Source organism: Lepidochelys olivacea (assembly GCF_965140295.1).
Source record: "Lepidochelys olivacea isolate rLepOli2 genome assembly, chromosome: 12".
Taxonomy (NCBI): Eukaryota; Metazoa; Chordata; order Testudines; family Cheloniidae; genus Lepidochelys; species Lepidochelys olivacea.
Genome location: NC_140422.1, coordinates 35,029,851 through 35,041,908, shown reverse-complemented (window position 1 = coordinate 35,041,908; position 12,058 = coordinate 35,029,851). Strand labels below are relative to the sequence as shown.

The window sequence follows — 12,058 nt, the reverse complement described above, 5'->3', positions numbered from 1 at the left end:
TTTCTTTTTGTTTTAACTTACAGTCTCCCGTGGCCAAAAAGCCTCTGGGAGCCTCAATAGAAATCCCATTAATCATGCAGTATTCCGTCCTCCCACCTCTCCCCCTGGTCCAATGACTGTTCTACTGTGGATAAATCCTTACACCGTCATTGAGTCAGGGAGTGAGTGTGAGTGAGAAGGACTCTGTAGTCCAGTGGTTAGGGCATCCTGGTGGGAGACCCTGGGCCCAGTCCTCCATCTCCAATCACTCTTTCATTATTTATCCCCCATGGAACAGCTTCAGCAGGAGAGAATGAGGGAGCCCCACATCAGACTATCCCATTGCTCAATGGTTAGAGCATCCTCCTGAGAGGTCCTGTCTCCTCTACTGGAGAGAGGGCAATTGAACGTGGATCTCCCATGCAAGCGCTCTAACCACTGGGAAAAACTTATAAGGTGGGCAGTGTTGGCGACACTTGAATGAGACCTGATTCAGTCATCAGCCTTTCAGCACACCTAATGGATTGGGCCCTGCATGCAATGCCTGTCTTCCTCTGGTTTGTGAATTGCTTTCCTGCTTAGGCGGAAGTCAGGCATCTGGATGCTTAGCGTGCAGCAACAGTGGCAGAAACTTAAGAGCCTACTGGTTTTGGTGGATGGTAGTGCAGCCACAAGCGGAGAATATCATCACTGAAGAACAGGCTGGCTTTCGTGCTGGAAGAAGTACCACAGAACAGATTTTCAACCTTCGCGTTCTATGTGAGAAGTTCTGGCAACACCAGCAGGACATCAACCACGTCTTTGTTGACTTCAAGAAGGCGTTTGACAGAGTATGGCACGAAGCTCTCTGGGAACCAAGAAGAAGTACAATGTTGGTGATAAGCTTATTCTTACCATTTAACAACTGTGTGCCAAGGCCAGCAGTGCCGTTCTCGTCAATGGCACAATAGGAGAGTGGTTTCGCACCACTGTTGGAGTCCGGCAAGGCTGCCTTCTTTCGCCCACACTGTTCAACATCTACTTGGAGCGCATAATGACTGATACCCTAGAAGATCACATATGCACAGTCAGCACTGGGGGGAGAACAATCTCAAATCTTCGGTTCGCTGATGACGTTGACGGCCTGGCAGGCAGCGAAGATGAACTTGCCAACCGTGTGAAACAACTGGATGAAACCTCCTCAAAATACGGCATGGAAATCAGTGCAGAGAAAACCAAGCTGATGACAAACAAACGTGATGGGATCAGCTCAGATATCACTGTGAGTGGACAAGAGCTGGAGACAGTGAAACTGTTCAAGTACTTGGGAGCAATCATCACTGATGAAGGATCAAAGGCAGAAATTCTGGTGAGCACTGTGCAAACAACAGTGGCAAAGCTAAAGCCAAATTGGAGGAATAAGAACATCTCCCTGGAATCCAAACCGAAACTGCTGCACGCATTGGTCATCTCCATTTTTCTGTATGTGTGTGAGACATGGACCCTTATGGCAGAACTTGAAAGGAAAATAAAGGTAGCAGAGATGAGATACTTCTGTAAAATCCTGGGCATCTCCTACTTTGACCACGTCACTAATGAAGAGATCCGCATCACCCAACATGCTAGGTCATATGAAGACCTCCTGAGAACCGTGAAGAAGCGCAAACTGAAGTGGTAGGGCCATGTAACAAGATCATCTGGCCTATCCGAGAGCATCCTCCAAGGGACAGTACAGGGGAAAAGAAGAAGAGGTAGACAGAAGAAGAGATGGACTGACAACATAAAAGAGTGGACAGGAATGGACTTCGCGGAGACTCAAGTACTAACACACAGTTGTCAAGGGTGGAGACAATTGGTTGATTGCTCATCAATGATGGTGCCCCAACGACCAATGCGATTATGGGAGTGATGATGATGATGATGATGATGATGGATGAGTGCAGCCAAAATTGGGACTTAGGTGGGTCTGTGTGGATCTGGGTCTGTGTCTTGGCCACACAACATGGTCTGGAGCTATATTATCTTTCCAGTAGCATCTCTGCATCCTCTCCAAATCCATCAAGTTCTCCACTCACATCGCTGGAGCTGCAGCCAGCCTGCCGGGAAAGAGGCAAATGCTGCTGCATATGCAGCTGGCTAGAACTCCCCCTCACCCACCACCATCACCACCCCATGGGAGGAGAAGATCCATGCACAGAGGGGGAGGTGATTGGCCCCAGAATTACCATTAAAAAAGACAATGCCCCAAAATCTCCTTTCAGTTACAGAGGTGCAAATTTGGTGCCAACTACCAAAGCAGATAAAGTGGTTACTTTCCTGCCCCCCATTCCAAATTCCCACGGGTACATCTGAGAGCAGTGTTTCATCCTACATGCCTGTAAAAAAAGGCAGAGAGGGGAAGGAAGGAAAGCGTGTCAGTTAAAAGGCAGGATGCGGTCACATGGTGAGGGCATGAATTTCCAGGACTGACATAATGTTCAGGGATTACTGGCAGTCTAAATATGAACACTGAGGTTCCTGATTCATTGTTCTATCTATGTTAATGTCCCACTTCCCTCGGGGCTTCAAACATTCCAACTACAGAAGAGCAGGGAAGTGTACAATTAAATTGTGGATGGTTGAGACTTGATCAAGCTTGGACTTTTTTCTTTCCAATTATAGTGATATCTGACATCACCTACCTCTCATCTGTGTGACCTCAGTAGCTCAGGAACTAGAAAATGATGAGAATGGTGGACTAGAAAAGTGTTTTGTATATGAGCAATTATCTGTTAAGTAAAATGGACCTCACTCAGGCTTTCAAACAGGTCCGTAAGGAATGGATGGAAAGTTAGCCCTATTAAAGTGTGTGACCACACTGCCACCTAGTGGCTGGAGCCTACCAGAATGTAGGACCTGATCCTCCCAGATGCTGGGTGCCCTCAACTCCCATTGACTTTAATGCAGATTTATCTCTACTCCCACTGACTTTAACTTTACCTAAATCATTGAGATTCACTGCTGGGATTAGCCTGATTCACTGTGATTTGCTCAATCATCTGCTTACAGGGATCTTCTTGCAGGATCAGGGCTCCCAACTGTACAGTGGTAAGCCACATGCTTTATAATTAACACATCAATTGGTGATCTCACCCCCCTTTCCTTTCTCAGCAAATATTTAATAAATGAATGCTGTGGTGGGGCCTTCTACTATGTGATGGGGTGTACTGGTCCCACACCAGAGCAGAAGGGGTTAAGGCAGTGCTCTTAGCAGCAGAAGCCACGGCCCCTCGACCCTGCTGGGCATGCCTCAACTGTTGGTGCAGTATAAATGGGAGCAGCTCAGTGGGTGTGGACTGCTGAGGAAGAAGGACGTGCCTTGCTGGCTTCAGCTGAGAAGCAGCCAGGCACCTGGACTGAAGGAGCAGGAGACGTCAAGGCCCAGACAGGCACCTTGGCATCGGCAGATGCCCTAGAGCAGTGCTTCTCAAGCTATCTGATGTGGGGGACGGGCAGTTTTTTTTCCAATGTGCGCGCAGACCGGCGGCTGATGGCTCATCCGCGGACCACCACTTTGAGTAGCACTGCCCTAGAGAAACTGACATTGCCACCCGAGGCACCCTGACCCCGAAGGCACTCTGACTTCAGCGACAGGAGACATGTCAGGAAGCAGCCCACGGAGGGACTAGCCAGTGTCCCTGCAGCAGTTAGTGTGTTGCGGGTGACCCACCAAATCCCCCATGGACTCTGGTGATTGGGGTGTGCTTCCCTGAAGACAAGGGGAGTTCTGTTGACTCTGGCCATTGGACTATGCAGCCCTGTGGCTGAGTGCAACCATATTGACTTAACCCTGGGGCAACCACACCCTTACCCCTCCCCTAGGGTGACGGGGGGGGGGGGGGGGGGACAGGACATGGAACAAACTACTAAAACTTCATCACTTTTACAAAATATACAATAGTGTATTCTACTACTAGTAATTAATGTATATGTAGTGTTGTTGTAGCCAGGTTGGTCCCTTGAAACATGTTTTAACTATTTATGCTAAACAATCACTTCTACTTTGTAGCTGTGCTACTGAGTAAATTTCCCAGACCTGAGGAAGAGCTCTGTGTAAGCTCCAAAGCTCATCTGTTTTGCCAACAGAAGTTGGTCCAATAAAAGAGATTCCCCCACCCACCTTGTCTCACTAATCTAAAACAATGTATAGTTGTCAAGGGAAATGAACAAAGTATGGTGTATACAATCTGATGGACTAGGCTCTTTTTATTGTGGTTGTTCATTTGTTTGAAAAATTCAGTCATTCACAAGGAGTCTCCAAATCTTCAAGAATCAGTGAGCTGTAGCTCAGGAAAGCTTAGGCTCAAATAAATGTGTTAGTCTCTAAGGTGTCACAAATCCTCCTGTTCTTTTTTTGCGATTCTACTGTCACTGTCTAGTTTTCAAAACTCTGGTTTTCTTCACTATTAATTACAACCTCTGATTAGCGGGGACACTTTTTCAGGGAGTTTCAGGAGCAGGTATACATCTCCACTGTTGTGAGTGCAGAAAGGCAGGTTCAAATTTTACAGCTGCAAATTCACCTCTTATTCTCTCGCTCTGTGAATCTAGGTCCCAAGTGCCAACATATGCACTGTTCTGGGCTAACACTAGTCTGTCTCTGTAATTTTCAGACCAAGAGGGGGAGCTAGCTGCCTCTGAAACACAGGGGAAAACCTGCCCACAACGCCGAAAGAGCTGGCGCGGCCCCAGTCACAAATTGAGAGCTGGGGTAATCCCGACGGACGGAAATGCGAAATCACCCACACCCAGAGTTCAAGATCTTTAATCTTCCTGCCGTGGTCAAAAGCTTTTGGCGGGCTTCCTTTCTTTCCTGCCAATTTTGTGTGCAGCGCATTATTTTCGCCTTACCATACTTAAAAACAAAAAACCAAAAAACAAAACAAACTTGCATCAGCAGAATCGCCTATTTATTGCATTTATGGCACATTCTCCGGGGGTTTGCTCATGCTCTGGCTCTGGCCCCCCCTTCCCTGTCGTCACCCTCCAGGATCCAGTCCCTGTCTTCCACAGCTCCTACCTGCACCAGCTTGCTCCTTGTCAGGTGTCCTCCCGCTGGGCTACCTCTCGATCTTCTGGAAGCTCTCCTTGACCCCGGGGAGTAACAAGGGGCCGTGTCATCTTGCACAAGGTTTGTCCCTGTTTCCTGACCCCGTGTGTGAGCGACTGTGTAATGCATCACTTTCTGTTCGAGCCCGGGGGGCGGTGAGCCTAACGCATCCCGCCGAAGAGTCTCTCTAGGAGAATCCTCTTCATCGCCCCCAGGCAACACTGACGCCCTGACAGATCTCTGGCAAGATGATTATTATATTTGGGGGGGTCAGTTTCATGGGCTTCCCGCACCCTCTCGCTAAAGCTATTACATCATCGCATTGCAATCCCAGTAATGCTTTGCAGAGGGGGAGGGGGGAAGGGGGGGGGGTTGAAAAAAAAAAAAAGCCGTGGGAGGGAGGGGGTGGTAAGGAAACACCACTGTGCGGCAAAGCGGAGGGGTGTTCCTGCCCTGCTTTCCGTTTGGATGGGCAGAAATGAGTGAGCAGAGGAGGCAAGCTCCCCCTGCCAGCCCCTGAGTTGGGACCAGCAGCCCCAGTGAGGCAGAGCTCTCCGCTCCCGTAGCGAGGCAGGGAAGGGGTTAAGAGCCGCCGGGCCCGAGCATTCAGTCGGGCTCCGAGCAATACCGTGGGACTTCTCAGCGCAAAGCTCCCGCATCATTTCCTTGCGCAGGCTGCAGCTCGTCTGTTGGATCTTTACCAAAGCCTGCACGGGTCCCAGCCCTGGCCTTACAAAGGCTTCCTCTCCGCTGAGTCGTGTGGTGCTTGGAGGGAGAGGGGGGCGCGGGCACGTTCATTCATCTGAAATTCCCTCCTGACTCCAGTTCTCAAGCAAATGGCCACTAAAATCGACAAGGAGGCGTGCAGAGAAGCCTACAACCTCGTGAGGGACGATGGCACGAATATTAACTGGTAAGTTTCCGCGCCCGGTGTTCTTCGTACCCTTCTGGCACCCGCTTCCTCTGAGCCCAGCCTGTAATGAGAGGCAGCCCCGCCGCACTGCCCCGGCCAGCTGACGGATGCGGATTTGTACAGTAAGTGATCATAGAATCATAGAATATCAGGGTTGGAAGGGACCTCAGGAGGTCATCTAGTCCAACCCCCTGCTCAAAGCAGGATCAATCCCCAATTTTTGTCCCAAATGGCCCCCTCCAGGATTGAACTCACAACCCTGGGTTTAGCAAGACAATGCTCAAACCACTGAGTATCCCTGTGTTTTCAATGTGCTCCCAAGTGAATTTTAAATACTGGGCAGAATTTGCTTGTCGTCTTATTAACAATGACCAGCTACATACAATACACAACTGGGATTGTATTTGTAGTCTGACCCTGCTGGAATCCCTCTAATTTACTCCAGTCTCCATTTGACTATTATTAAATGTCTTAACGCTCTTAAAGAGTCTTCCCCATACAAGCATTAATATTTTATTATTTACCTCCCTTTCCCCTTCCCAAAGGGTGACTTTTAAATATGATGGCTCTACAATAGTCCCCGGAGACCAAGGAACAGACTACGAAGAGTTTACAAGGGAATGCAAAGGTAAGGCCAGTCTCCTTGCTTGTGTAGATGACAGACGACTGCGGCTGCTCCCTGCTTAATAAAAGGGAGAAAAGAATTGGAGTAAACTTGTGTAGGGTGGAATGTGTCCCTGCTTGCTTCCAGAGTTTACTGTCTCATCCTGTCCAGAATGATTGGATTTTCATACTACTACAGAGTATCATGAGCCCAATGCAGTCAAACTCTTTAATACTTCCTTTGTTTCGCCCACATATTTAAATATGTGCCGCTTTTTTTTTTCCTTTTGCACAATGGATGAGTTTTGAGTCCCTTCCAGTTTCCCTCTAAACGGGAGGAAACTCTTAGCTCAGATCTTATTGTTTAACCCTAACATTTAAAGGGTGAAATCTCTTAACTGAAGAGAGAGAAATACCCATTTAAGTTATTATGGCTAATACAGCCATAGTATTAAAAAAATAAATCTTTGCTTTATAGAAACCTTCCACAATAAATTATTTGAATAGCACTAATTATGCAGTAAAAACAATAATTTAAAATCACAAAACTTAAGAACTACTAGAATGAGAAATTATATAGGAGACTTGTTTGAACAAATAGAGTGTTGAAAAGAAATTAGTTATGTGACACTGCAAAAGCAGTTGCAGTTCAAGGTTTAAATGTGGCAGCTGTGTGTTGACCTGTGTCACAGAAGTAGAGTGCTAAAGGACTGATGGAAAGTGGTAATGGAATGGTGGAAAGCCAGGAAATAGTTAACTACTACTGACATTAAGACATGCAGCGTTTGCAAAAACTGTCTTTATTACTTTCAAACTAGGCCCATGGGGATATTTTGTATGTGTACTCCGCTTCCCCATGCTCTTGTTGGCTATGTGTCATTTAATTCATATGGTGATGTGCCAGGCTTGAAGTATTTATTGCTAATTGTTCACGTTTAGCCTGGATTCATTTCAAAATGTTGGTCTGTAATTCTGGCAAAGCCTTCCTAGTTTATCTATCCCAGCTATGACTTTCAATTGCCTGTAATATTAATTATCTGTCTCATGGAAGATGAACAAGGTCTGTTCCTCAAGGAGTAATGTAACAGTCCCTGGCCTGCTAAAATGCTAATAACCACTGTGAAGGGGCCTCTCTGTCCAGAATGGGCCCAGGCATGGAACCAGCTAGGGTCAGGTTCTCTCACATCAAATTCAATGCCAAAACTTCCATTGAACTTAAATGCGGGAGGACTGGGACTCTAATCAGTACGTAGCTGTTGGCAGGGAAAGATATTAAATTCCCAGAGGCTAGAAATATGTGTAGTCATTGAATCAAGATGCCTTAATTGCCCTATTCAAACCATTGCTGGAGAATGCTGTCAGGATTGCCTGGATACCTCTTAAAAGAGCAATAGTCCCCAGCTGATCTCATTTACTTTGCAGAGAATCTTAAATTCATGTAGCTCCTATCAGAAGAGTTGGATTCATGGTACCTGGAAGAGAGGACTCTCTCTCTTTTTTTTTTTTTTTTTTTTTTTCTATCATTCTGTGACCTTATAAGAAGGTGGGTGGGAGGAGTTAGCAGGCCAAAGGAGACGTTTTAAGAGAGAGGAAAAGGTATTTGTCCTAAGAGAAAAGGAGTACTAGTGGCACCTTAGAGACTAACCAATTTATTTGAGCATAAGCTTTCGTGAGCTACAGCTCACTTCATCGGGTGCTGTAGCTCACGAAAGCTCATGCTCAAATAAATTGGTTAGTCTCTAAGGTGCCACAAGTACTCCTTTTCTTTTTGCGAATACAGACTAACACGGCTGCTACTCTGAAACCTGTCCTAAGAGAGGTGCCAGAAAAATCCATTTTGAAAGAAGGACACACGTCCAGATGGGGAAGACCAACACAGAGGTGCTGAGCTCCTGCAGCTCCCATTGACATCAGTTGTATTTCTGTGCACTCAGCTCTTCTGAAATTCAGGCCCACATTGCCTAAGAGCAGGTCAGCCACAGGGCTCTGGGTTGAACAAGGGCGATTACTAGCTGAGACTGCTGAATGCCTTCCATATTTCTCTCCCCAGCCAGTGACTAAGGCAGTCAAACAGCTTCCCAGGCTGGAACCCTTCCACACTTATTTTCTCTGCCATTTATTTTTAAAGCTTAAATCTCTTGTTTTGTCTGGCTTGACTCTAACTGCTCTGTCTGGGATGATACTGACTGTGTCTCTTCCTGACCGAGTGCTTCTTACCTGTCATCTCTTCCTTACCTGTTATCCCCTCTGTAACGAGCATCTGGAGCAGAGAGCTGGAGAGAAGAGGCTCTGTCAGAGGCAGCTGACCCCCAGAATTTGTCCCGGGCAGGCTGTAGAGCAGTAGCCACTGGAGTCATGACCTCTTGGGATCATCATCCAATTTCAGTTCCTTGCCAGCAATTTTGTGCATCAAACCCTTACTACAAGCAAGGCACTAAAAGGGACATAGACCAAAGCAGAATTCACCCCACCTCTTCTGCCAGTGAATTTCTCAGTGCAGAGCCGACCCCACTAGCCTTGCAGTTCCTCCAACCTCTTCCAGCTCTATGAAGTGCAGACTATAAAAGGGAGGTTTCATATAAAAGGTGTGGCCAGGGTAGACCTGGGCTCTTGTATTAGCCCATGCTAGGGGCTAGACAGGCCCCTCAATAGGCCTTGACTAAAACAAGGCAAGAGCAGATTAACCCTTGACAATAAAATATCTCTGAAGCACATGTGCTTGAAGCTTTAATAAACCATAGGAAGTGAAGAGGTACCGGGTATACAGACTCGGCCAAGTGTCAGACAGCTAATTCCTCCACCCACAAACTAACGGACGTTACACGAGTTGGGGAAGGAAGATATGCTAGTTTTAGTGACTCTATCTGTGCAACCAGCCTGAGCTGGACCACTAGACATCGGTCAGGAAACTGGATTGGTGCCAGCTGTGAAGACAGCGCTTTCCTTACCATCTGGAGGAAAGGTGACAACTCTTAGTACACCGTAGAGCTGGTTGGAAAACTTCCGCTGAAACAAAAATTCAATGGAAAAATGTGGATTAAAACAAATGCCAGTGGCTTCAAAGTAAACTTTTTTCCTTGTTTTGGATTCCTATTGTCTGAACAATACAGACTTGAAAGACCCTCTTTCTCCTGCCCCCCCCCCCCAAAGTGCAGCTGCCTTTTGTAAAGCCTCCTATGATTAAGTGGTTGAAGATACAAGTGGGAGCTGGAATACAAAACCTCAGCTCACCAAGCGTAGGCTGAGGCACCTCAGTGCAAATTCGCTCTGCTCTGCTTACCAGGCCATCTGTTACAATATGTGCTCAAACAGAAAGCATCTGTGTCTCCTGTTTTCTCTAATGGCCATTCTTATTAAAAGCACCTTTGGTGTGGTGTGCATATTGCTTCCCTCCTGGGCATTAGATTAGAGGGAAGGCGGAGTCAGTGGGTGCTAATTCACTTGGCTCAAAGATACAGGAAGTTCTTTTGTTCACGCCCCTATGGGGTTGCTTTTTGCACTTCCTGCATTGTGCTAGGAGTTCTCAGTAGTGTTGCCTGCCGCTTAATACAGAGAGTGTCTGTCTCATAGACATCTCCATTCCGAATACCACTGGTGATCCCCGAATGTCTCTGCTGCAACCACAGCAATAGCCTCCATGAGGAAAATCAGGAAATTATGTCGTGGTGTATTTTTGGCTTCTTTTAATTTGACTTAGCGTAATGCTGACAGACCCTGGTCGCCGGCGGGCAGGATCGAACCGGGGACCCCTGGAGCTTATTAGTGCATGAGCCTCTACCGCATGAACTGACTGTTAGCTAAGGCTGTAGAGCAGACTCATTTTATCTCTCTAAGTGGTCTCTGTGCCACTAGATGGGACAGAACGCCACACCTAAAGGTGTGTGGGTTACATTAGCAACTGGCAAAGATACCATGTGACCAGCCAGCTCTCCAGACACTCTGGACTGCCACTTAATAAATATATTAAAGATTAAGTGTTCAGATACAATGGTAAAGGGGATCGTATAAGTCCCATGGATCACAATTTGAGCACTGCTGCACCCAATGTATCTTGTGAGGATTTATTCCTCTGTATATTGTGGATGTACAAGTCCATTCTACCCCAGAGCTTTGCCTTTGATGGCCCTGCACATAGGACCTGTTCCTGAGCCTTCTACCAACCACGGGGTTATCTGCAGAAAAGCATAGCAGTGAAATATGCAATAAACTTCCCATTTTACCCCTTCCCCTTTATTCTGGGACACTGAAACTATATGGGTGACATTTTTAAATAGGAAGAGGAAAACTGGGTGGGAAACTGACACTTACTGCACATGTGTCATTTCCTTTAAGCATAGACCCAGGGCTGTTTTACTGCATTCGCGAATATCTCTGGGGTTCCCCTCCATTAAATGAGGATTTCATTCAAGGCTTTTGATCTGCTTCTTTTTCCAGAGATCGCTCTCCCTTGTGCTTCTGCCGGTGGCATGGATCCAACCAACCATGGCATGAATTTGGCATTAAACACTTCATGCCGTCAATACAGTTTTAGACAAAAAGCTGAGTTGTTGGATTCAGAGCCAGAAAGATAGATGAAGGTTTGGGGTTTTTTTACAACAGAGTGGGAAGGAAAATGTGTGTTTATTTCAAACCCTAATAATGGGGGCTGTGAATGCATGGCTGAGAAGAGTGGAGTGACCTTACCTGGGATCTTGGACTTAAAATAATCCCAGTCAGAAATACAGAGTTAAGGGTTTTGTAAATGTCAGTGATGCCAGACTAACCAATAGCTGAACTTATTTTGCTTTCCCCGATATTATTAAAGGAACAGAGTGGAACAGTCCCTATTTGCAATTTTTTTTTTATGGCTACGCTGCAGTTTAATAGCGTGATGCTTACAAGTTTCTCCGTCCCATTGAGAACCAAATGTTTACAACCATGACAAAAGAACTAACTTAGGCTGCTGTTAGGAAAGTTCCAGTACAGATAAATACCTGTACTGGGACAGCATGAGATGGAAGAGCTATTCATGTGTCTGTAAAGAGCAGACAAAAGGTACTGTGCAGTCCACATTCGGAGGAATTAAAACTCTTGGAATGGAATAGATACAGCATAAGGCATTTCTGGTTAGCATCGGGGAGTGGGGGGGAAAATGGAACCAGCCCCTAAGATTGTGTCCTAGTGCAATGCTCCCTGTATATAGGTGGATTGCAATCAGTAAGGAATAGAATTCAGTAGTTTAAAAACTTAGTCCCAAATTTTTAAAGGTGTTTTGGTGCCTAAAGATGCAGGTAGGTGCCTGGGGAGACTTAGCAATGCACCAAAGCAGCTAAGGTGCCTAACTCACTTAGGTGCTTTTTATAAATCCCAGTAGGTGTCGATTTGCATCTTTAGGCACCAAAATACCTTTGTAATTTTGGACTTTACAGGATATTGTTGAGTCTTTCTCGTGCTCATCACCTTCCTTTGCCCGCTTTCCCCTTTAACATATATTTGAAGGGCAAACCTGTGAAAAC

The 12,058-nt window shown here is 46.4% G+C and overlaps 2 protein-coding genes across 3 annotated transcripts in view; one reads left to right on the top strand and one right to left on the bottom strand.

Annotated features, from left to right (window-relative positions):
- The window catches only part of KLHL36 (kelch like family member 36), a 30,246-nt gene extending 25,088 nt beyond the window's left edge, over positions 1-5,158 (bottom strand). Inside the window, exon 1 of one of the 2 annotated variants that reach the window (XM_084644202.1) lies at positions 5,018-5,158. The gene's annotated coding sequence lies outside the window, so the exon portion shown is untranslated. The remainder of the gene's footprint in view (positions 1-5,017) is intronic. The other variant, XM_084644204.1, reaches the window with a different exon arrangement.
- COTL1 (coactosin like F-actin binding protein 1) overlaps positions 5,012-12,058 on the top strand; it is a 34,452-nt gene continuing 27,405 nt past the window's right edge. Inside the window, exons 1-3 of the mRNA XM_084644205.1 lie at positions 5,012-5,128; positions 5,873-5,960; positions 6,506-6,588. Of these exons, the coding sequence (XP_084500331.1) occupies positions 5,884-5,960; positions 6,506-6,588 (160 nt within the window). The 5' untranslated portion in view covers positions 5,012-5,128; positions 5,873-5,883. The remainder of the gene's footprint in view (positions 5,129-5,872; positions 5,961-6,505; positions 6,589-12,058) is intronic.